Source organism: Sturnira hondurensis, unplaced genomic scaffold, assembly GCF_014824575.4.
Source record: "Sturnira hondurensis isolate 20B ecotype Veracruz unplaced genomic scaffold, ASM1482457v3 Scaffold0024805, whole genome shotgun sequence".
NCBI lineage: Eukaryota > Metazoa > Chordata > Mammalia > Chiroptera > Phyllostomidae > Sturnira > Sturnira hondurensis.
The window spans coordinates 3,056,122-3,083,122 of record NW_028097436.1 but is presented as its reverse complement, the minus strand read 5'-3'; the positions used below and the strand labels follow the sequence as shown (position 1 = coordinate 3,083,122).

The 27,001-nt window shown below is 36.0% G+C and overlaps 1 protein-coding gene across 3 annotated transcripts in view; it reads left to right on the top strand.

Annotated features, from left to right (window-relative positions):
* The window catches only part of PCMTD1 (protein-L-isoaspartate (D-aspartate) O-methyltransferase domain containing 1), a 95,459-nt gene extending 70,485 nt beyond the window's left edge, over positions 1 to 24,974 (top strand). For all 3 annotated transcript variants that reach the window (XM_037038685.1, XM_037038686.1, XM_037038687.1), the window contains 3 exons: positions 4,187 to 4,358; positions 7,521 to 7,644; positions 21,770 to 24,974. In XM_037038685.1, coding sequence (XP_036894580.1) covers positions 4,187 to 4,358; positions 7,521 to 7,644; positions 21,770 to 22,137 — 664 coding nt within the window. In that variant the 3' untranslated portion in view covers positions 22,138 to 24,974. The remainder of the gene's footprint in view (positions 1 to 4,186; positions 4,359 to 7,520; positions 7,645 to 21,769) is intronic.
* The last annotated feature ends 2,027 nt before the right edge of the window (positions 24,975 to 27,001 follow it).

Here is a 27,001-nt window from a genome sequence, read left to right as displayed (position 1 = left end):
CAGTGGATTGAGCACAGGCCTGCAAAGAAAAGGATCAAGGTTCGATTCCCAGTTGGGGCACATGCCTGGGTTGTGGGCCAGTTCCTGGCTCCCAGCAGGGGACACACCAGAGGCAGCCATGCATTGATATTTCTCTCCCTCTCTCCTTCCCTTCCCCTCTAAATGAATAAAATTAAAAAAAATAATACACTTTTCTAGCCAATTTTACTATCCTTGAGTTTTTACTATGTTGGACCTAGAAATATTGGGTTGGCCAAAAGTCTGTGGGGTTTTTTTTCCCTGTAAAATAAAAGACACGGTTTTTCATTTTCATCAATAACTTTATTGATTAGGATATTTTGAGTATGCAGGCATGTTATAGCATTGATTGTTCTCAGTTAATATCTCAATTTGATTGCTACCAACTTCAACTGGTCTAGCCGACTGTGGAGCATTGTCCAGTGAGAAATCTGTAGCACAAATCGCAAAACACTTTTGACATGTTCGATCAGTCACAGCACCTTTACCATACACTGTACAAATCTTTTTTTTTTTTGCATTTCAGTTATGTTTTTACCTTTCTTCAAATAATAAAGCATAATCGTTTTTACCTTTCTTCAAATAATAAAGCATAATATGCAGAAAATGTTGCATATTTTCTTTCATAAATATGTCAAATGAAAGTCTGAAGAACCCATATGTATATGTTAGAAGTATATCTTCCATTTGTTCTAGTAGAAATTATAAATTTGGAGCTCAATTTTTTCTCTAATGATCCTTTGTAGCACTTTCTATGTTGAAGCAGATGTACTTGTTCTCATCTGTATCATAAGCGAAAACATTAAGTTGCTTCCTAGAATAAAGGTGGCTTATTTAAAATCTTAAGAAAGGCATCCAAAAAGTGCCTTTCAGTTATGCAGAATAGTTGATTTATTCATAAAAGGAAAGGGTTTGTTTTGTTTTACTATTAGAGTTTTGCTTTTTTTTTCTTTTTGGCATTTTTGGAAAACAAACATGCATTCTGTAATATGAAGCTACAGTTATCTATCATAACCAATTTAGTAAAAAAAAATCATGTTGATTCACAGAGAGTGCTATAGGCACATACTTTTTCTCTGTATCTACTTCTGGGCAAGTTTCCTTCTAGTCCTGAGATTATTGTGTGATTAACATATTTAATTTGTCAACTTTGGGTTCATATTCAGCTTTGGTAAGTGGAAAGCTGACAAAACATTTATGCTTCTTACATGGTTTGCTAATTCAGTAAATGTATTTTAAGGACTGGAATAGGTGATGGAAACAGATTAATTTAGAAGAAACATTCAAAGATAGCAGGAGAACCAGGAGTATGTTTCAAAGGGGTGAATGTGTTAAGGAGAAAAACTTTAAAGCTCCTATTTACGTATGATAAGTAGAAGGGCAGTTGCTTAAATGTATGTGGCTATTCAAACATATGTCATATATAAATGCATATACACATATAAAAGAAATGAGATATTTTACTTTTTGTATTGAATCTTTGAAATCTCAGGTTAATTTTATTCTTATAGTATCTCACACTTTAAGGGCTCAATACCCACATGTTGCTAGTGGCACCACCTTGGATATTGTGGCTCTAGATTGTCCTGTCTCATTGTTAAGATCATAGCTTCTCATTTCTCAGGAAACCCTTCTCTGACTCCGCAGGTCTGTTTTCTTTCATCCTCAGTCTTATAGAATCATATGTCTTTGCTTTAGAGCATTTACCATAGTTGTAAATTAATTTTTACTTAGATTGTTTGGTGCTAGTCTCTTCCACAAATGTAGGCATTGTGGCTTCCCAGTGTATTTCCAGTCTTTGTATACAACTGGTGCTAAATAAGTAGTATTTGACAGAATGAATTTTGCTAATTACTAGTATAAGGTAACCTGACCATAATTGCACCTTTCATTTTAGATCAGGCACTACATTCTTGCTAATTCATTTTGTTGGGATAAAAATATATAATATTAATACAAGAAGTCATTTTAATTGTAAATAGTTCACTTATAATAGTGTTTTTCTAGGTGAGAGTTCTTCTATAAGTTATCGTGTATTTTTAAATAGTAGAAAGCTTTCAAAATTAAGAATATTTTCAAGTTAATTTAACAGGCTTGATGGTAAAAAGGGTTTACTAAGTCAAATTTTTATTTTTTGTTCACATTTATTCTGAAAATTATGACCTACTTAAATTGTTTTAAAATTATTTAAAATGAAGATTTTTAGATAGACTTCATTGAAAATAATTTAACCTTTTCCTTATAAAGAATGCTTACTGTGAGTTTGATAAAATTATTAAACCACCTGGTCCACAGTATCTATCTCATTACTTAAAAGTCAAGAAATTACATTTTGGCCATATTTTAGATAGAGGTAAGTTATGTCATAGTCTTGAATGTAAAAGAAAAATTAAACATAGTCCCTAATGTAGGTAAATTTACACTTTCATGTGGTATGCAAGTGGAGAAAATGAGACACTATTAAAAAGTTGGATAAGGTTTCATTGCAAAGCTGTAAACTCTACGTTGAAGGAATAGTACACATTTATCAAAAGAACAGCAAGCATATCCAAAGGTGCAGTGTTTCAACACACTTTATAATAGTCCTCTAGCAATTAGAAGCAAATAATGCGATCTAGCTACAACTTAGTATTGTATCTGTGGGCAAAGGCAGAGCCAGGAAATGAGTTTGGAAGGACAACTTGAGAGTAGAATCAGAGCCCAGGTGACATTTTAAAGAGCTTGAACCTAACTGCCTTGTAGGTACCAGAATGATGGAAAGGAGATTGAAAAGTGTGAGCAGTGAGGTGGCAGTTAGAGTGAAAGAAATAATGGGGCACAGTCTACCTTAGTGTGGAGAAATGTAGAGGAGATTATATATGGAGGGCATACACTGTTGACTCACTCTCATTCCCATCTCCTCAACCCTTCCCATACAACTCCCACCCCGCTCCCACCAAGAAGACAGGAAATTGAGGACAGGGTGTGATTCTGGTAAACTCTTCTTTAACTGATGGGGATTATAATGTGTCTGTGTTTTAACGAATTTTAATGGAAACTTACTGTGTAGTAGGTCTGTTAATTACCAAAGGACAGGAAATGTTTTACAAGCAAAAATGACTGTGATTCAATCAGTGTCATTTTTCACTGCATGCTGAAACTTTTAATGTGAATTATTTGGTCCTCAAATGATAGCCTGATTTTGCTCTGTGGTAATGTTAACTTCAATAAATGTAAAAGTGAAAGGATATTTCATTAATTAATTTAACAAATGATTACATGTCTTATTATTAGGTTTTAATTATGTTAGAGAATATTTTCAGGTTTGTCAGAATTTAAGAAATAAAGCAGAAGTTGAAATAGGAAAGTTTGTAAAAATCACAATTCTCTCTCTATATATATATATATACACACACACACAAATATATATTTATGAGTGTGTGTGTGTGTGTGTGTGTGTGTATATATATATATACATACCATGAACCAACACTGTAACCAGGAATAAGTGGCCAGGGGGAAAATGCCTTTGCTTTGAAACCATTTATCGTATTTTGTTGCACAGGGAGATCACAGGAGCCCAAACAGCAGTAAGAAAAATTGCTATTCATTCTGCTCTCTGTCCCACTCCTGTCACACAGCTCTGCTAAAATTAGTAAAATCTCCTTTGCAAGGGTATATGGTCACAATAGTGTCCTTATAAAGCTTTGCTACTGTTAACTGCAACAGAAATGTCACACACAGATGAATACTGTACCAGCACTTCCCATTTCCAGTTTTTTGTAAGGATAGTAGAAAGTAAAGCCTTTTCTCATTCTTTTTTCATTTTTGACCTTTGTGATTCTTCTGCTTATCATATATCATTTGTGTGGTGTCATGAGATTGGTGTTGTGATGGGCTTTTCATTTGATATTCACTTTTTAAGCCTCAAGCTAGGTTTCAGTGCGGCAAAAAAAATAGAATAATATTTTTAAAATATTGTATTTATACTACATTGATAATAAAATTATACATATATTCAGTGTTATGCTTTATAAGTGTTATGTTTAAATAAAATTTTATGATAACGTTTTATCCTTAGAATTAATTTTGATAACTTCACTATTTCAAAGGACTGGATAATGTTAAATTTTTTAGATCTCTTTTTTTTTGTTTAAGTGAATTAAAACATATTTGTTTTTCCATGCAGATTTGAGTTCTGTGAACCTGCATTTGTGGTTGGCAATTGCCTCCAGATAGCATCTGACAGTCATCAGTATGATCGGATTTATTGTGGAGCTGGAGTCCAGAAAGATCATGAAAACTACATGAAAATATTGCTCAAAGTTGGAGGCATTCTAGTCATGCCTATAGAAGATCAGGTAACTTCACTGTCTTTTTGCTTAATGGCACAGGAGACAGATACATTATTTTAAGATGGGAAATGTAACACCAGTAGAGGTACATACAATTTTTAAAGAAGAAATACTCTTTATAGATCTATGTACATAGAAAAAAAATGAAATGGACTTAGCCTATTTAACCAAAATGGATACAGAAAAATCCCTGTACTACTGTTAGAAGAGACTTGGTCTTTCACCCAAGCTTAGCTACTATCTGTGGTACAGTCGTCCCCCTTAAGCTTGGTTTCACTCTTCATAGTCTCAGTTACCTGTGGCAACTCTGGTTCAAAATATTAAAGGGAAGTTTCTGGAAATAGATAATTCCTAAATTTTAAGTTGTGCCACATTCTGAGTAGCATGAGGAAATCTTGAGCCTTCCCACTCTGTCCTGCCTGGGACATGAATCGTCCCTTTATTCAGCATATTCTCACTGTCTACACTGTCCACCCTGGAGGCACTTAGTAGCCATCTGAGGTATCAGATTGACTGTTTGGGTGTTGCCTGTGTTCAACTTACTTAATAATGGCTCCTGAATGTAAGACAGTGCTGCCAGCGATTTTGATAGGCCACAGAGAAGCCATAAAGAACTTCCTTTAAGTGTAAAGGTGAAGGTTCTCAACTTAATAAGATGTGTATTTCACACTATCACAAGAATAAGGGTGAGTACAGTATAATAAGGTCCTTTGAAAGAAAGACCACACTTATGTAACTCTTATCACAGTATGTTGTTATAATTCTGTTTTATTATTGTTATTAATCTGTTACTGTGATTATAAATTAAACTTTGTCATAGTTATGTATGTATAGGAAAAAATAGTATGTGTGAGATAAATACTATCTGTGGTTTCAAGCATCATCTGGGAGTATCAGAACATATTCCCTGTGAGTAAGGGGAGTTATGGCCTCTGCCACGCTGCTCCCTCCTTTACTTCTCTCACCTGGAGGTGTTCAATTGAAGGTGATGCTCTCTAATAGCTGCTCAGTTTCCAGTGTTTTTTAAATTATTTGAACATCTAATAAAACAAATCCTATTGGGGGTTTGGTTTGGACTGCTTAACTCTATTAAAGAAACAAATAAATCTTTGAATTTTCATTTAGTACTACATGGACTCATTTTAATACATTTTTCAGCTCTTTGCCTGCCTGTAATTTGAAATTATTAGGTAAAACAAATGTATGAAATACTAATTTACTTAGAAAATAGCTGGATCTTTCAAAGGCCAATTACTTAAAAATTTATAAAAATGCATTTCAAAAAAAATTCATAGATTAACCCAAATCTGAAGTATTTAAAACATCATGTGGTTTGTGTGGTGGAAGATAGATTGTCTAAGATAATTAGGACTTAGCATGACATTTTGGAGTTTACGTGTCTCGTAGGTTCCTTATTATTTGCATCTCAGTGGATTTTTTCCATTAATATGCACTGTGCAAAGTTTTTGTCAGTTATTAACAAGATAAAATATAGAAATATATATAGGAAAATATTCCTGGAAAAATGTTGTTACTTGAATGTTTCTGGAATTGAGACTCCCAGATAAACAAACTTTTTCTGTTTTCCCCTAAAGCTACATTTTTAGACATTTAAATTATTGCTTCCCATTGGTGTTTTATCAAATATTTATTATATACTATTATACTAATATAAAATAAAATGATGATTTTTTAAAAATATTTTATTTATTTATTTATCTTTAGAGGGGAAGGAGAGAGGGAGAGAAACATCAATGTACGGTTGCCTTTCGTGTGTCCCCTGGGAGTTGGCCTGCAGGGAACCGGCCTGCAACCCAGGCATGTGCCCTGACTGGGAATCGAACCGCGATCCTCTGGTTTGCAGGCCCGCGCTCAATCCACTGAGCTACACCAGCCAGGGCCTTAAAATGATTATTTTTTATAATATAAACTCAAGATACTAACTTGATCAAGCTATATACTGGGCTGATACTTTGCCAAGGAATGGTGATGAGTGTTTCCTGAGGGAGCACAACTTCTAATCTCTTTATGACTAATTACATTTAACAATGAAATACCAAGTTAAGATTAGTATTAGAATTTGTATTTTATTAACATCAGGAAGATCATGAAGTTGGCTCATTGGTACAATAATCAAAACATAGTTTTATTAATACAATTTATTAACTAAACAACTGAACCTATGTTAGACATACAAGGTCTGTCCAGAAGGTATCTAGCCATTTAATATGAAAAAGACATTTATTGAAGAAGATACAAGATACACGATACATTGTACATAGGACAATAACACCTCAGTCCTCTTCAAGGTAGGCAGGTACCTTGGGACCTCACACAGTTCTCAGTCACCATCAGCTGCCTGTCCTAGTTTCCCAAATCTCACTGATAGTTTGAAATTTCTTCCATTTCAGAGGTGATTTTAGTTTTGGGAAAAGCCAGAAGTTGCAGGCCACTAAATCTGGGTTGTAGGGGGCTGAGTCACCTGGATGATTTGATGTTTTGCCAAAAAACTCTGCACAGGATGTGATGTGTGAGCAGGTGCGTTGCCTCGTGATGAAGCTGCCAGTCACCAGTTGCCCATAGCTGCAGCTTCTAAATCACCCGAATAGTTTCTGCAGAAAAATGTTCAAGTTTAAGGCAAAATTTGATGCAGATTCATTGCTACACTCAGTCATTTTGAATGTGACGGCCACACAGTATACATGCTCACTCAGTGGAATCTACCACCCCCACTGACAAGTACAGTCATCATTGTTCATGTATGCTCCTTCCAGTCCAATCTCCTTGGCTGCCAGGTTACGTTGATGTTGTGCGGGTGTGTTCTTATTATATTAACGATGCCTGGAGTTTTTCCAGACATCGTATTTTGGGAATCAGTGACACGTGTGGGTTGGATTTATACACCTAGAAACCATGAGACTCCAGATGTAATATGCAGAGATACCTGGCCAATTTGGATATTCCATTTTCATTGAAATATTTATCTTGAACAGCAAATATTTGTGATTCCTTCTATATTTCATAGTAAATATTTAAATGAAAGTAATTTAGTTGTATTTATATAAAATTATATAGCAATCATTGGCAATTATTTAAAACAAAATTGTGACTGTAAGGCAATCACATTTATTGAATTAAGCTATTTTGTTTCTTCTTTCCTCTAAATAGTTAACACAAATTATGCGAACTGGACAAAATACTTGGGAAAGTAAAAATATTCTTGCTGTTTCATTTGCTCCACTTGTGCAGCCAAGTAAGAATGATAATGGCAAACCAGATTCTGTGGGACTCCGTAAGTAACTGTTAGTCTTTTCAAATTGAACTATGACTTCAACTCTGGTGCTTGGGATTTAATGGACTGTACAAGTATGAAGAATTAAATAGATATGCAATAATGGATTCAGTGGATTTATTCACTTTTTTAACTTTTATTTTTTAATATATTTTATTGATTATACTCTTCTGTTGTCCCATTTCCCCCCTTTTCCCCCTCTGACATACCCACCCCTCCCCCTTGCCATCCCCCCACTTTAGTTCATGTCCATGGGTCATACATATAAATTCTTTGGCTTCTACATTTCCTATACTTTCTTAACCTCCCCCTGTCTATTTTGTACCTACCATTTATGCTACTTATTCCCTCTACCTATTCCTCCTTTCTCCCCCTCTCCTTCCCTGGCTGATAACCCCCGATGTGATCTCCATTTCTATGATTCTGTTCCTGATCTAGTTGTTTGCTTGGTTTGTTTTTGGTTTTGATTTTTAGGTTCATTTGTTGATAGTTGTGAGTTTGTTGCTATTTTACTGTTCGTACTTTTTCTCTTTTCCTTAAATAAATCCCTTTAACGTTTCACATATAGGGACTTAGTGATGATGAACTCCTTTAACTTGACCTTATCCGGGAAACACTTTATCTTCCCTTCCATTCTAACTGATAGCTTTGCTGGATAGAGTAATCTGGGGTATAGGTCCTTTCCTTTCATGACTTGGAATACTTCTTTCTAGCCCCTTCTTGACTGCAAGATTTCTGTTGAGAAATCAGCTGATGGTCTTATGGGAACTCCTTTATAGGTAACTGTATCCTTTTTCTTGCTGCTTTTAAGATTCTCTCCTTATCTTTAGTCTTGGCTAATGTAATTATGATGTGCCTTGGGGAGTGTTTCCTTGGGTCCAACTTCTTTGGGACTCTGAGTTTCCTGGACTTCCTGGAAGTCCATTTTTTTTGCCAAGTTGGGGGAGTTCTCCTTCATTATGTTTTCAAGTAAATTTTCAGCTTCTTGCTCTTCCTGTCCTCCTTCTGGCACACCTATGATTCTGATGTTGGAACATTTAAAGTTACCCTGGTGGTTACTAAGCCTCTCCTCATTTTTTCCAATTGTTGTTTCTTCATTCTCTTCTGGCTGAAAGTTTATTTCTTCCCTCTGATCCAATCCATTGATTGGAGTCCTGGTTTCCTTCCTGTTGGTTCCCTATACATTTTTCTTTATTTCACTTTTCATACCCTTCACTTTTTCCTCTATTTTGCGACGATACTCAACCAGTTCTGTGACCATCCTAATTACTGGTATTTTGGACTCTGCATCTGGTAGGTTGGCTGTCTCTTCATTGCTTAGTTATATTTTTTCTACAGCTTTGATCTGTTCTTTCATTTGGCCCACTTTTTTTTAAATAAAGGCTCTACCTTGTATCAGACACTTAGCTGCCTTTATGAAAACATCAAAAGGGGCAAGTCAGACAAATGAACTTACTAATCTTAGTTGTAAAATTATTAATTATAATTTATTTAGTGGCATTCTTTTCCACACAGAGGGAGAGCAAACATAGGAGCCTTTATTTAGACTAAAAAGAGCTTGGTCATAGTAAGACCAGGAGTAAGTTTTTAGTTAAAGCTCACTGGCAACTCTGTAAAACAGTGATTTTCAACCAGTGTGCTGCAAGAATTTTTAAAATATGCAAAACTTGACTATTTGTTCAAGGGCACTGACCTGTTATCCTTTAGATTGTCAGATAAAAAAAAAATAACAAGAGCCCTGGCTGGTGTAGCTCAGTGGATTGCGCGCGGGCCTGCGAACCACACAATCGCGGTTAAACTCCCAGTCAGGGCACATGCCTGGGTTGCAGGCCAGTTCCCAGCAGGGAACTCACGAGAAGTAACCATACACTGATAGTTCTCTCCTTCTCTCATTCTCTCCTTCCTTCCCCCTCTAACGATAAATAAATAAAATCTTAAAAAAATAACAAGAGCCAGCACAATTGCCACCTGTTGTGAATGAGTCAGAATTATACCTAATATTTTTGTCAGATTGGGAAAAATATATTTTTGGTGTGCTGCAGAATTTTAGTTACTAGTTTATATGTGCCATGAGAGGGAAAAGGTTGAAAATCTCTGCTATAGAGGATAGATTATACAAGAGGTTTCTGGGGGGTAAGGGGAGAAAAACGGTCTCTATTAATGTACAAAAACATATTGAGCTTTACTACCCGATACTGCTATGTTGCTTTTATCTTTAAGTCAGAGATGGAGGTGGGTGCTAATGTTCACTTTTCCTTTTGCCTTTTTCATGTGTGTATACTTCTTTTATTTATTTATTTATCTATTCATTTATTATTTTAAATATTTTTTACTGTTCAAGTACTGTTTTCTGCCTTTTCCCTCCACTCCTCCCTACTGCCCCAGCCCTTCCTCCTCCCTCTCCTGTTTTCACCCACCCTTGTTATTGTCCATGTGTCCTTTATACTTGATCCTGCAAACCCTTCACCCTTTTTCCCTATAATCCCCTTCCCTCTCCCCTCTGGTCACTGTCAGCCTGTTCTCAATTTCAGTGACAAGGACAGAACTGTTGGAGGAGTTGTGGAGAAAAGGGAACTGTAGTACACTGTTGGTGGGATTGCAGACTGGTGCAACTGCTATGCAAAACAGTATGGAATTTCCTCAGAAAACTAAAAATGGAACTGCCTTTTGACCCAGCAATTCCACAGCTGGGATTATACCCTAAGAGCCCTGAAACACTAATCCAAAAGAACCTTTGCACCCCAGTGTTCATAGCAGCACAATTTACAATAACCAAGTGCTGGGATAGCTAAGTGCTATTTACAATAACTAAGTGCCCGTTAATAAATGAATGGATCAAAAAACTATGGTACATTTACACCTTACAATTCTATGCAGCAGAAAGAAAGAAGGAGATCTTAGGACAGCATGAATGGAACTGGAGAGCATTATGCTAAGTGAAATAAGCCAGGCTGTGAAAGACAAATACCATATGATCTCACCATTAACAGGAACTTAATCAACAAAATAAGTAAGCAATCAAAATATAGCCAAAGACATTGAAATATACAAGGCTTTTATACTTGAGATGTGGTGAAGTGGTTAGAGTTGATGTCGTTAGAGTGGTGATTTGACAGTAGAAAAATAGTAGATTATATAGATGTTGGTGAAGAAAAAAAGAGATAATAAAGTTTTATTTAAGCAGCCAGCTGAGTGATAATACCATTTATTGGTGTTTGGAAGACTGGAGGTACAATAATTTGGAACTAGGTGTAGGAAGATCAGACATTGTATTTTGGCCATGTCTGAGTTTCTGTTAGCATTATAAATGTCAGGTAGTCAAGTGGGTGTATACCTACTGCATGAGGGAGGTATGAGTTGAGCATCCTGAACATAAAGATGGCATTTTAAGCTATGAGAATGGATGAGAGAAGTTAGGGGGAGTGGAGATGTAGAGAGGAGGTGTTAAGATTGGACCTGAGTCCACCAAGTTCATAGATAAAACAGAGAAAGATGTATTGGCAAAGGAGGGGCCAGAGGAAGGACATGGTGAGCACAGTGTGTTGAAAACCAAGAAAGCAAAGTATTTCGAGAAGGAGGGAATGATCAGCTTTGTGAAGGTTACTGAGACCTTGAGAAAGAAGAAGGCACCATTAAGTCAAGTTTTTTATTGTAAATGAACTTTACCATAGCAGACTTACTGCTTTAATTTGATTTTAAATGAATTTATTCTATAGGAATCTGGTTTTATAGAGAGGTTCAATTTTATTTTCAGTGTATATTTCACTGTCTTTTGAGCTATGTGATTTTTGTGTCCCTTTGGGTTGGTTTTAAGATTTACATGCAGTAAAGTCTTAAAGTCTTTATAAAGGGTTTGACATGTAATAATTACTTAATAAAAAGTAGTCTTGGGAATTTGGGAGGGTCAGTAAATTACTCTTGGTTTTTTCTGCTCAAGTTTTTACCAGTGGAGAGATGAACTTGGGGTCAGATAGCTAAGAATTAAAATGCCAGCTTTATTTATTTACCAACCAGAGTATTTGGAAGATATGGCTTTGATCTGCCCCCCTAAATAAGAGACAGGCTTACCCTTTCCATTTTAGGCAGCACTGTCCAAACCTCCACCAGGTAAGCTTACCCTGTAAACAGGTGGGTGAGCAGAGCCCAATGTTTTTACTTGTAAGTACATATCGTAATGGGAAAGGGAAGGCAAAGGATGGAGCCACATGTGGCCAGCTGCTTCTTACACACTCACAAACGATATACAAGCCACTCCTCCTGCCCTGGAGAGGAACGAATGTGGTGGTACAGAGAGACCCACACGGCTCTGTGGTGCCACATTCTGGGAGTGTCACTGACCTGGGGCCTCTTTGGGAGAGGGCTTATCAGCATTCTCCTGCAGCAGGAGCTACCAGCAGGGGAGGCACACGGAACATTGTATGGAGTTGTAAGATTCATAAATTCTGACACAGTGCTCTTATTTTGATCTAATCTAGAAACAAATTAGGAAGTCAGTTGTAAAAAACTAATTTTTTTATAATTCAGAAAGTTATCAACTATTGTTTTCAAATATACTTCTTAACATATTCTACTTACAAAAAGGGTTTGAGTCAACTTATATAGCAGATTGCATTAAACTGTTATATATGGAAAATTAAAAATAAATAAGCATGATTAAGAATAAAAAAAGGATTATCAAAAAGACTCATTCTATTAGAAATATGAAGTTACTCTACTGGGATGTTAAATTTAAACTTCACCCCAGTCTAAGATCAGAAAGAGATACATTTTAGGTGTGCACTGACACCAAAAAGGGCTTCTTTTTTTTTTTAACATTTTATTTATTTATCTTTAGAGGGGAAGGGAAGGACAGAAGGAGAGAAATATCAATGTATGGTTACCTCTCATGAGTCCCCTGCTGGGAACTGGCCTGCAACCCAGGCATGTGCCCTGACTGGGAGTTTAACCGCGATTGTGTGGTTCGCAGGCCCGCGCTCAATCCACTGAGCTACACCAGCCAGGGCAAAAAAAGGGCTTATTTCCTTCTGGCACCAGAATCAGATAATTGTCACTTATATGCGCATGCATTGTTCAGTTATTTCACTGAAGTCTGCATTTCTTGTTGACTGTATACACCCCTCCCTACACACACACACACACACACACACACACGTACATATGTGTAAATGTATATGTATAATATATACTGCTATAGTTTAAACTATACTGTAATTATTGAATACATAAACTCCTTGCTAAAAGCAATAATAGTAACAAAAATAAAACTTTTTTTTCCATCCTGTTTTTCAAACATTGAAATTCCAATTTATAACAGTTTTGTGTAACTCACAGTAACTATTTGGAGAGTCATAAGAGAAGTAATGAAACAATTCTGTGACATAATTTAGTTTTACAGTGGCCTAATGATAAACACAATGTGCATCATATATGACTTACATAGTTACCAGTAGATTGATTTCTGCAACAGTTTCTTTTATTGTTGTTCAAGTACAGTTGTCTCCATTTTTTCCCCACCACTCTCCCCACCCCAGCCATCCCCACCTCCCATCCTTGATCCTACTCTCCTTTGGTTTTGTCCATGTGTCCTTTATAGATGTTCCTGAAAACCCTTCCCCCTTTTCCCCTTAATCTCCTCCCCTCTGGTTACTGTCAGTTTGTTCTTAATTTCACTGTTTTTGGTTCTATTTTGCTTGTTTGTTTTTTTGAGTAGGTTCCACTTAGAGATGAGATCATATGGTATTTGTCTTTCACTGCCTGGCTTATTTCACTCAGCATAATGCTCTCCAGATACATCCATGCTGTTGCAAAGGGTAGAAGCTCCTTCTTTCTTTCTGCTGCGTAGTATTCCATCATGTAAATGTACCATAGTTTTTTAATCCATTCATTTACTGATGGGCACCTAGGTTGCTTCCAACACTTGGCTATTGTAAATCTACAACAACTATTTAAGTGTTTTACTTTGTAACTGACACTACTATAACCCTCAGTATTTCTGTTTTTATCTGACAGTTTTTCTAGTTTAATTTCTGTTAGAAGAGTCTTAGTTGTAAATGTGGTTTTATAGTAGCATATTTTATAAAGGCATAGATGATGATATTTTTTATATATATTTTATTGATTTATCTTTTTAGAGGGGAAGGGAAGGAGAGAGGAAAGAAACATAAATGTATGGTTGCTTCTCGTGCATCCTCTGCAGGGAACTAGCCCCTGCCGGAAACTGGCCTGCAACCCAAGCATGTGCCCTGACTGGGAATTGAACCATGATCGTCTGGTTCGCAGGCCCGTGCTCAATCCACTGAGCTACACCAGCCAGGGATGATGATATTCTCTAAATGAGCAATTTTCTTCATTTTTAGGGTTATCAACACAAATAGATCTATATAGTCAATAAGATCTACTGGTTTAGTTGATTGACATTTGTGATTACAAATGTAAAATAAGAATAAATTCGATGAAAATGATAAAATAGGGGAAGAGTGTAAACTTTTAAAAGAAAGTCCATCATACCTCTGATACATTTTTGGATTAAATGATCTGTATAAATTTTTTATCAAAATAGTCTGGGTGGGGGTGGGAAGAGGAAATGGATGACGAAATAATAAATCAGCCATAAAAAATAATTGTTGAAGCTGACTGGCCAGGTATGTGGGGTTCGTTATACAATTGTCTCTCTTTTTATGTGTACTTGAAAGTCCAAAATAGAGAGAAAAATATCAGCTACCAAGAGCAACTTATAAAAATGAATCAGAAATAAAAAAAAACTTCATAATGTTCACAAAATGAAAAAAAATGAAAATTACTTATCAAAGTTTAATAGGATATGTGGAGAATAAGAACAAGTTTTTCTTTTGTTTAAATAGCTTCTGACCATGAATGGTGTGGCTCAATGTCCTGTAATTGAAGGGTGTTGGGTCTGATTCTCGGTGAGGGTACATACCCTACATTGTGGGTTTGGTCACCCATCCCAGAGTGTATGATCTCTTGTCTGAGTGCATATGGGAGGCAACCAATCAGTGCTTTTCTCGAGCATCCATATTTCTCCCTCTGCCCCTTCCTCTCTTTCTAAACACAATGAAAAAGTGTCCTCCAGTGAGGATAAAAATAAATAAATAAATAGTTTTCTGTTCAGAGAACATTTCATAATTATAGGGAGTTAAATTATGAAAGAATGTTAGTACAAGCAGAAAAACTTAAAAAATACATGTGCAAATTGTTTACCAAATGTATTTTTTAAATATATTTTATTGATTATGCCATTACAGTTCTATTCCCCCCCTTCATTCCCCTTCACCCTGCACACCCCTTCCCCACCATTCCCCCCCTTTGGTTTATGACCACGTGTCTCAAGTTCGTTAGATTCTATATTTCCCCCACTATTCTTGCCCTCCCCCTTATCTATTTTCTACCTACTGTATATGCTATATTTTCTCTGTACCTTCTCCCCCCTTCTCCTCCTCCCACTCCCCTGTTGCTAACCCTCCATGTGTTCTTCATTTCTATGGTTCAGCTCCCGATCTAGCTGTCCTCTTGGGTTGCTTTTGTTTTAGGTGTGGTTGTTAATAACTGTGACTTTGCTGTCCTTTCACTGTTCATATTTTTTATCTTCTTTTTCTTAGATAAGTCCCTTTAACATTTCATATAATAAGGGCTTGGTGATGATGAACTTCTTGAATTTGATCTTATCTGTGAAGCACTTTACCTGCCCTTCCATTCTGAATGAAAGCTTTGCTGGATAGAGCAATTTTGGTTGTAGGTCTTTGGATTTAATGACGTGGAATACTTCTTTCCAGCCCCTTCTTGCCTGTAAGGTCTCTTTTGAGAAATCCGCCAACAGTCTGATGGGAAGTCCTTTGTAGGTGACTGTCCCCTTATCTCTTGCTGCTTCTAGAATTCTCTCCTTCATTTTAATCTTGGCTAATGCAATTATGATGTGCCTTGGTGTGTTCCTCCTTGGGTCCAACTTCTTTGGGAGTCTTTGAGCTTTTTGGATTTCCTGGAAGTCTATTTCCTTTGCCAGATTGGGGAAGTTCTTCTTTATTATTTGTTCAAATAAGTTTTCCACTCGTGGCTGTTCCTTTTCCCCTCTGGTACCCCTATAATTCACATGTTGGGATGTTTAAAGATGTCCTGGAGGTTCTTAAGCCTCTCCTCATTTTTTTGAATTCTTGTTTGTTCATTCTTTTCTATTTGGTCATTTTTTTCTTCCTTCTGGTCCATTCCATTGATTTGAGTCCCAGTTTCCTTTCCATCACTATTGGTTTCCTGTGCATTTCCCTTCATTTCAACTAATTTAGCCTTCATTTGTTCCCCTAATTTGTGACTAAAATCAATCAGTTCTGTGAGCATCTTGATCACCAGTGTTTTGAACTGTGCATCTGAGAGGTTGGCTGTTTCTTGGTCGCTTAGAGTTATCGGCTCTGGGGCTTTGAGTTATTGAGCCATATTTTGGTCTGTTTGTGCCTGTTATGTATGAGGAGTAAAGCCCTTGGTGTTCACCAGGGCGGGGCAACTCAGTTGCTGGGTTGTGACGCTGTATGTGGGGGCAGGGTCAGAGAGGAGCAATGGCGGTCCCCTCTGCTGCTTCCCGCTGCTGGGGCCTGCGCAGTCGGTCTCACTGCTCGCTCCTTTGCTGGTTTATCTGTGCGTGATTTGTGACCTCGGTCAGTGTGCCACCTTGCGCCCTCACTGGGTCCGCCCGTCGCAACCCCACACCTGGGATCTGCCCATGGCTGCCTGTGCGCCTGGGTCAGGGGATCTTTCCTGCCCAACCCAGGTCCGCTGCTAGCTTCGCCCCTCTTACCAGTCTGGCTTGAACGGTTCGTTGTTGTTGGACTTCCATATAGTTCAATTTTCTGTGTTTTGGCTGTGTTTTTGTTACTAAAACTTTGTTGTCTTTAAACTTGGTTGTGGGAGAAGGCACAGTGTTTCCACCTATGCCTCCATCTTGGCGGAAGTCCCTACCAAATGTATTTTGTAGCTGTGAAACTGCTTATACGAACAGTTAACTAAAATGTAGTAGTTATAACTATTACTCAGATTCATCACTGATTTTTATTCAGATTAAAAATATGTATATTTAATATGTATTTATTCATATACAAGTATGTATAAGTATGTGTTTAATGTGGATATTACATATTTATCTATAAAACAAAAATATACATGAAATTTATATATATGTATATGTTTATATAGATTTGTACGTATACATTTAATATGTATTTTTACATATGCAAATACATATAAATATATATTTTGGTATAAGATATTCTATGAATAATGATACACCACTTAAGGTTCAGGGCAGGCCTGTTAGAAGATGTAAAGGAGAAAATGGTGGCAGCCAACTAAAAGAAAACCCTGTTTTTTCTGTATACCACTTGCCAATCCTTCTGTGCTCCAGGTGTGTGGAATTTTCCACACTGAGCAATTCTCCAGTTCTATTTGGACACCAGGAGGGTGTCCTTATGATCTGTTTTAGTTCTGACACTAACCAGTGTTCGCAGAGACCCCACAGGTTAATAAGGGCTTTGTCACACAACACTTTACTCCTCCAGCTTCAGACACCAATTGCAGGTCCAAGTTGTCACCCATGTCTCTGACAGGCTGGCTATAAATGAGAGGTTCTCATGACCCCCTCCTAGAGTTTGATCATTTGTTAGAGTAGCTCACAGAGCCCAGGAAAACAGTTTACTTACTAGATTATTGGAGTTATAAGAAGATCCAACTCAGGAACAGCCAGATGGAATCAGTGTGTAGGGCAAGGTCTGTGAGGATGACTTAGAGTGCCATGCCCTCTCAGAGTATGCCCCTCTCCTAGCACCTTCACGTGTTATCAGCCCAGAAGCTTTCTACGTAGTCGGTTTCCCCTGGCAACCAGCTCAGCATCCTTAGGGGTTTACCAAAAGGCACCTTATCAATGTAAACTCAGGTGGAACTTTTTATGAACAACAAAAGATACTGTTTTCACCTTTATGATCTTATCATTTAGGAAATTTCAGTTGTTTTAGGAGTTCTGTGTCAGGAATGGAAAGGTAAATGTACATTTCTTACAAATCACAGTATCAAAAGGCACAAGATTGACTTTATAAATTATGGCACTATACCACATTGAGTTGTAGAAGTTGTTGTTTTCATAGGTATAAAATGGCAAAAGTAATGAGTTTGGAGGTTTGATCTCCAAATATTAAATGTATACGTACAAATCTATATAAACATATACATATATATAAATTTCATGTATATTTTTGTTTTATATATAAATAAAAGGCAATAAAATGCCTTTTTCAATCTTTGCTTACCAGTGAAGATGAGAGTGCTGACTACTAGGTTCTTATAAAATCTGTTTAGGGAATGTCTTTTGGGAAACAATTGGAGAGTACATGTGAATATTAGAGATAACCTTAATTGTGATTATAGAGTGAAAGCTTCAATTTGATATAAGATTTTGTGGCACTCATGATTAGTATTGTTTGGTTCATTAAATCTTTATCTATAACCGGAAGCATTAGAAACAAAGGAGGGAGTGTCAAAGAGTAGAAAATTTGGGGGATTTTTGAATAGGTAAGGTTGAAAGTTAATTAAAAGTTGCTTTGCCGTGCAGGATGACTTGGAGATGAAGCACATGTGGATGCTATTTTAATACTTCTGAGTTTTAAAAACTGTTAAAGTTAAGTCTGAATCCTTTTCTACTCTAGGTCTAGTTGTTTCTTTATGAGAAGTTCAGGTATTCTGACAGTGTAAGATCGAACGGTTCATCATTATGAGAGTGACTCTGGAATAGCAGCCATTGTTGGCAGAGAAAGAACATAATTAAGGTGTCAAAAGAGAACATCAGTCGTAATGTGAGAGAGGTTGAAGAGTGAAGACTAGCTGAGAAGACTAATAATAGCTTCTGTTTCTTGGCTCCTTTATAGCGTTCAAAACTCTTGGAGATTTTTTTCCATCCTTGCCTTCTGCAGAGCTCACCTTGTGCCTTTTTCTCTGTTTATAGTCTCTTGGGCGCTATCTGGTCATTGTCTGTCATGGTGGGCTGATGACTCCCAGATTTCTGTCTCCAGCCCTGACCTTGCCCCTGAGTCCCACAGTCATCTTTTTTTTATTGTATTTTTTCCATTACCATTTAGTCCTCTTACACCCCACTCCCCATCACAATCACCGAGTCCTTTTTTCCTCATTCTCTCTGCCCCTTATCCCCTCCTTCGATGTCATCCTGCTCTCTATGTATCTTTCACTATTTTGCTTGTTTAGTTTGTTCAGTTTGTTCATTAGATTCCATATGTGAATGAAATTATATGGTATTTGTCTTTCTCTGACTGGCTTAGTTCACTTAGCATGATGTTCTCCAGGTCCATCCATGCTGAGTAGTATTCCATTGTGTAAATGCCCTGTAGTTGTTTTATCAGCTCACCTACTGATGGACACTCAGGCTGCTTCCATATCTTGGCCACTGTAAGTAATGCTGCAATGAACATAGGGGTGCTTATGCTCTTTTGAATCAGTGGTGGTAGGAAAGAAGCATAGCCTTTGCAGTCAAATGCTTGCATATTCAGGTTCTAACTCATGTCACTTAGGCTCTCCATGATCTTGAGCAAGTTATTTAACCTCTCCTCCACTTCACTTTCCTCATTTAGCCTTGAGTTAATTACATATAAAACATTGAAATGGTGACTGGTATGTCACTGTTGTTACTATTCCTGAAATTTCCATTTGGGATTTCAGATTTAACAAAAACAAAACAAATCTTTTATTTTCTTCTTCCCAAATTATGCTTTATCTATGTTAATAATTGGCGTTAGTGTCTGCTAGTAGGTCAGAAATCTCCCACAATCAGTCTCTGTTCATCCTATCTTCAAAATATATTTTAAATTTGTCCACTTCTCTCCATCTTTTTTGCCACTGTCCCCTACTCCCATGCCCATGGAAGTGTGGTCACATTTCACTGGATTATTGGAGTGTTCCAGATGACCTCCTGCCCCTTCTCTTTACAGTCTACTCCACAGGAGAGCCGTAGTGTCATTTTCATTTCATTATAACTTTTGCCTTCTTAAAACCCTTCAGTATCTGCAATACATTGCACATTCTTTACCAAGGCCTTCAAGACCATGCGTGATCATGTCTCTTACTCTTTTCTTCCTGCTCCAAACTTGACCTAAACTAGCCTTTATTCAAGCTCTTTGAACATGCTAAGCTCATTTACCTCTTAGGGCTTTGATGTTCTCTTTGGTTGTTTCTTCATGTCATTTAGATCCTAGCTCAAACATGACTTCCTCAGGGAGATTATTTTCGACTACTTTTGTAGTCGAAATTAGCTGTATCCCACATTATTTTCTACATCATTGGTGTTTTTTCTTATTTCCTAGGCTTTGTTTTTAGTAATTATTTTTAATCTACCTGTCCCCCAAATATATACTCTCCATAAGACTAAGGAGTTTCTTAGTGTAAATCATCCTCTCTATGTATTAAATAAATGAATTCTTTACTAATACCTGGCATATATTTTATTTAACACATAGTTTTTACATGAATATTAAGTAACTTGATGAACAGTTTTGGGAGGTAGAGTAGGTGGTATTTTACACACTTTAACATATAAGGGAGCACATTTCATACCTGTTGTTATGTAACCATGTTTGCAAAACTAATCATTGGCAGAAATAGGACTTGAACTAAAAAATTTTACGTTCTTTCAATTTTCACCTCATATAGTTGGTGGCAGGTCCAAACAGAAAGAAGAAAAGTAAAAAAAAAAAAAAAAAAAAGTTTTCTAGCTAAACATACCAAATATGGCTCCCTGGAATTCTTTTTCATTTCAGGTTTCAGTAGAGAGTTGAAAAAAGACAATTTTTAAAAGTATTTTTTATTTATTCACATATAATAGGTATATAGCAAGGGATCTTTGAATCAGTTAGGTCTCCTACCCTTGGGTATTTTTTTTTAAATGTTTCTGCTATTACAGAGTATATCTAGTTGGTCATTGGTCATAGGCCAGGGCATAAGGCCATGGTGTGAAGAACACAGGAAGCACACTGGGAGCCATGTGTAGGATGATGTACCATGCAAAGCTGGTCCTACAGGGCCCTTTGGGGGCCACAAAGAGGAAATGCCAGAGCTCCTCCCCTTCTAGAGCTCACAGAATGACAACAAAGACAGACAATATATGAATAACTAAACATGGCAGCTTTTCAAATGTTATAACAAAAAGTTTTGAATGGGAGGCATTGAAAAAAGAGAACCAGAAGTAAAGAAATGAAAAGTGAATGATGAAGATTTTTTAATGATGTTCAACTTCGGAGGATTGTGTTTTATTTAGTTTAGGTATTTGAGAAGTATCCTTGATAATAGTTTTATTTTTACAGGAATGGAAACTAGGAGAAATGAATTTTAGGTGGGGACTAGAGAATTTATTTATGTGTAAGATGTTGGAGCAGGCTTCCAAGAAGAGTATGTGGTTCTAGGGCTTACACATTTGTAGATCTGTGGGAGGTGGGAGTGAAGCAGAAAGGGTATGTTCCAGTTCTGATGCATTCGGTAGAAGTAAACATCAATAACTTATAGAAATCTTTAGTGTTTCTTCGAATTAACAAGTGTTTCTTTAGAGCATTTCTGGCAGCCCTTTCCATATGAACCAGTTCTAATTGTTGACTTACAGAAAGATAGAAACTCTGTGTGTGTGTATACATGCACACACCAGCTTTAGAGCTTATACATGGGCATCTGTTCAAATATGCCTTTATTTAGGTTTTCTAAATAGGTTTATTTTAACATCAAAAAATATAAAACATATGTAGGGTAAAGTCTCTCTACTATTCTTGTCACCTAGCTAGTTAATTCTCATGTACTCTGTTTATAAGTTATTATTTTCCCTTCCAAAGAATTTTTATGAAGATACAGAGTCACACCCAAATCTCTACATATATCATATATACCTCTGCACTGTGTCCACTGTCCTCAGTGCTTAGAATGGTGCTTGGCATAGTAAACGCCTTGAAATCTTCATTAGTTTGAAAGTCATAGTTTTTATACCTGCTGTTCTCTAACATTTCTAGGAAATGCACATTTTGTTATGTGAAGAAATTAATAATATGTTTTTCTTCTTATGTTTTTTTATGTGTGTGTTTTATAGCCCCCTGTGCAGTAAGGAATCTGCAGGACTTGGCTCGTATTTACATTCGACGCACACTTAGAAATTTCATAAATGATGAGATGCAAGCCAAGGGGATTCCTCAGAGGGCTCCACCCAAAAGGAAAAGAAAGAGAGTTAAACAGAGAATTAACACTTATGTATTTGTTGGTAATCAGCTTATTCCTCAGCCTCTAGACAGTGAAGAGGATGAAAAAATGGAAGAAGATAGCAAAGAAGAGGAAGAGAAAGATCACACTGAAGCCATGAAGCCAGAGGAGCCACCTCAGAATTTACTGAGAGAAAAAATCATGAAGCTCCCCCTCCCTGAATCTTTAAAAGCTTACTTGACATATTTTAGAGATAAATAACTTAAATCACAAAGAAAGAATGCCTACTGATAATTCCTTTAGTCTTGAAAGGGTAGCTTTTGTTAGAAGTTAGAAAAGAGAGAAATCTTTCTTTCATCAGAGTGAATTATAGTGGGGGGAAAAGTATAACTTGTTTCTGTCTTAGTAATAAAAAATATGTATTCAGTGATTAAAAAGAATCCCTTTTATAAAATATATTTTTCTTTAAATCTTGGAAAAATTGCTGTTTTAACTCAGAGTGACTTCAAGAGTGGAATGCAACAATAGTCAAGGCTTTGTGTACTGTAAATCTTTTTCTGATTCATTACAGATTTGTAGTAGTGAGAGTTAGACTTAATTTTATATAAGGTTAAATAATTATTAAGCATATATAATCATATTTGAATTGCAGTTATTTGCCTTTCTTCTATGAAAACTTTCTTATCTAATAAAGAAATGAAATGATTTGTAGACCCACTTACCTTACTTTTTTTGCATTCACTGTTGCTGAGTTACTGTAGATGTATTCCGGGCAGGTTATGAGTGCAATAACAATACAGATATTGAATAATTTAGCTTTAAAAAAAGTTCCATGGGATTCAACAGCACTGCTACTTTGCTTTTGAATCTATTGCCAAAAGACATGGGGAAAAATACCTGCTTCTCTCATAGAGATTTTAAGAGCACAGGTCAAGTGAATATTAAAGTAAAGAGTATATGCTTAATACAATTCTTAATTTGTATGGACCCTTTACATTTTCGGTATTTAAAAACAATGAAGTTATTATATTCTCTGGAGTTTTAGAAGATAGTATATTTAGGATTGTTGTTTCTATAGTCCACTGTACAAAGACTTTGGTTTAAAAAAATCCATTGTTCTATATGACTGTTGATAGCACAGTGAGTGAATGAATTGGCATGAGTGATGGCCATTTCTGGACCATGCTTAGTAGCAGGACCAGAGCAGATTTGGTTAGCTGGTGCACTTTAGCAAATGGAACTTCTGGTTCATCTGAGTATTTATCTTTGACTGAATTAGGCTACATCTGCTTTGAGATTTACTTTCACAGTATAAGAAATATTCACAGGAATTATATGTAGATGCCTTTTGCTTTGAAAATCTAGTTCAGAGTCATAGTATAATCTTTGGGACCTACTTTGTGCTCATTTAATTTTTTCCCATTGTCTATTGTTTCTTTTGATAAACTTATAATGATTTTCATTTTTTGCTTAATGTCACATACTTAAAACTATCATTTGTGTTATAGCTTCTCAGTGATAATACAGGTATTAGATGCAATTTTTAGTGTCTTTTCATCATACTGGGGCCTAAAAGCAGTCATTCCTTATTAAAAAAGTAACATATTTAGTAATTAATGTTACAGGGATTATGTATTTTTTAAAAGGAAAAGTTGAGAATATCACTTATTCCCACCAGCATCACTGCTAATAGTTGATCAGATATACTTAAGGAAACCCAATCAGTATATAGTGAAATGTTTCTTACCTCTGCATATAGTCTACTATTAGTAATACATACATGTTTCAAAAAACTCAGTTCTGGTAATTCCAGATATCTAAAAACAGTGTTTAAAATCAAAGCATAAATTATCCCAAGTAAATGAGAATATTGTAGTCACATAAAAGATAATTTCATGAAAAGTGTTTGTTTTTATATCAGTGATTGAAACTGGGATTACTCCAAAATTTATCTAAGATGATTACTAAGCTGTTATTGTAAGGAAATGCCACATCTCATTTCTATTGAGAAAAATAGTTTCATAAAATTCTCATCTATTAGAAATGTTCATCTTATTTTGAATTGAATATTAGTTTTTAGAAGTTTAATCTTCAGTTCCTGGTGCCCATATATTTTTATCTAGCATCTGTATGTACACACACACACACACACACACATTTTGGAAGCTGGTGTTCAGATAGGTAAATGTAAATTATTAAATGATTTTACAATCAGGAGAGAATTTTTGTTAAGGCTAAATTTGAAGATTGACTTACATTTTTTATTCAACCTTGGCAAAGTATACAGTAGATTTTCATGATTGCTTATTTTTGTCATTTAAATGTATCTTTTGCTTTTAAAAGCATTCATTTTATAGTCATGACTTTAAATAAACAAATAGTAATAAAAAAGGAAAATTCAAGTGAAAAACCTTTTATGTATTAATGGGAATATAGTCAGACCTCAGTTCTCAAACATCACGGTTCTTGAACAATTTGATTCTTAAACCAAGTTGTTCACAGAAAAAATGTCTCAGTTGTCGAACAAAACTTTGAGTCTCGATTCTCTACCTGACAACCCTTTCATGCTGATACTGGTATAATCAGTTACATGTCTCTCAGATGACGAATAAAGGAGATAACATTTTTGAACAAATCACTTCTTGAACAGTGTTCCAGAATGAATTAAGTTCAAGAACCAAGATTCCACTGTATATTAGAGTGATTAAGGATATGTTAGGCTTGTATTTATTTTTTAATGCTTTCATATTTACTTGAGTATAAGTAATCATGCTTTATAAGTGAAGTAGCAGCAAATAAACTGAGTTGAAAATGATGAGGAATATATTCATGTGATTTTTATAGCCAGATGAAACTATAGAAATACTCTAATCCAGTCAATTATTTTGCAAGAGAAAGTAGGCCTGGGGAAGTAGCATGATTTTCCTAAATCAGCTAGTTGAAGATGGCTCAAAATAGCATCCAGCATCTGATAAATCCTAAGAAATTTGTCAATGGCACCATAACTACTAAGAAAATAATTAAATCTATACTGCTTATTGGTCAATATATTTGGTTCTAGTAATGATAAAGGGTATTGTTGCTAAAATGGCATATGTGGTGCTTAAAATAAAACAAAAAATGTAAAGGTTGGTTTCTAGCTGTCTGAGGGGAGAAAAGTGAAAAAAATCTGCTATGTAAAGACTTGGAAATTATTTTAAATAAACAATTGCATATAATTAAACACTTTTCAATGGCCTGGCTTTTTTTTTCTTTTTTTTCTTTTGCTTTAGAAAAGTTCAGTACACCCATAGCTGTGTGCCGAGTTATGGTTGTCTGTATTTTGATATCTGATTTCCTTTCAGCTATTGCCACATCTGAAGACTTGGGGTTTGAAATTTTTAAAAAAGTATTCAGTAGATATGAAGGGTACTTATGTATGTAAAGTACAAGGATAAATCAGTGTGTGTAAATACAGTAAGTCTTCACTTTAACATCATTGATAGGTTCTTTGAAATTGTGAGCTAAATAAGGCATAACAAAACCAATTTTACCTTAGGCTAATTGATAAAAACAACAGTTAAGTTTCTACTTTATATTTCTGGTCACAGAAACACCACTAAACTTCCAAATAAAACCCCCAAAACATTTTAATGTTGAGCATTGAAACAAATGAGTTATACATACATTTAAGAAAGATGAATAAAAGCAGTTCAGGGCTGTGGGTAACCGGGCAGCTAGGAGCTAGGGTCAGGATGCCTTTCCATTGTACATATATGTGTGCACGCACACGCACAGGGGTAATGTAGACAAGCCATTTCACCTGGTGAGTATCTTTGGGATGTGGAGAAAGAAAACAAGAGTACCCAGAGAAAACCTACATGGGTATGGGAAGAGCATACTAAGTACACAGTGGCCTTGCCAGGAACCTTTCCTCTCATCAATTTTGTGAAATGATGTTGAAGAAAATGATGTTATTCAAGGACCTACTGTGTGCATTTCTACCATTAAATTTGACTACTTGATTTATGATCATCTGTGTGTACCTTCCCAATGTTGATCCCTCTCCTCTCATGGGTAACCCTTTTGAGTTTATCATGGCCTTACTTTTGCCATAGTAGTTTTATGACATGTGCACATATCTGTAAACTACATTATTGGGTTGCCCAAAAAGTCCATAGAGATTTTTCCATAAGATTAAAGACACATTTTTCATTTTCACCAATAACATCATTGATTTGGATATTTTAAGTATATAGGTATCTCCTGTGTGCTATAACATTGTAATCTCAAGTAATGTCTCAGTTTGATCTCTATCAACGTCAGCTGGCCTACCTGACCGTGGAGCATCGTCCAGTGAGAAATCTCCAGCATGAAACTTCGCAAACCACTTCCGACATGTTCAGTCAGTCACAGCACCTTCTCCATACACTTCACAAACCTTTTGTTTGACCTGTGTTTTTACCTTTCCTAGAATAATACAATGTAATATGCTGAAAATGTTGCACATTTTCTTGTCTTCAACAATAAAGTGGCTACATAAAAATTCACCAATTCTGGGAAGTTTCTTAAAATGCACCCTGCTATGACAGCTCACAGTGCAATCTAACAACATTGTTTCAAATGAAGTTAAAAGACTAAGTGCTACTAGAGCCATCTTACAGGAAAAAACATGAGCTTTTCAGCCAATGAAGTATTTAACTTCATGCATGACTAACTTGAGTCATGCTGTATGTATCCTTTTACAGTGCAGTTTCCCACTCTCATTACTCTTCTGAGATTAGATCATGTTGTATATAGTTAGGTGAGTTTCATTCACAACTCACATTTTAACTCTGCATTGATGGACATGTGTTTTGCCCTTAGCTCAGTTCTGAACGTTCTCCATCATGTTTTGTAACTGTAAAAAGAGTCTTAGAGTACATACGTAGGATAATTACTGGGCCATGGAACATTTAGGAGATGGTGCAAATTTGTCCCCCCAAGTAGTATAACAATATATATTCCCTCTAGCAATGTTTAAATATTCCATGTTCCAGTTTTTCCATTTCCTTACCCTACAGTTGGTAGTGATTTTTACCTATTTGATAGGGGCTTATTAAGGTTTTTAAAAATATATATATACAATTATTACATTTTTAATCTT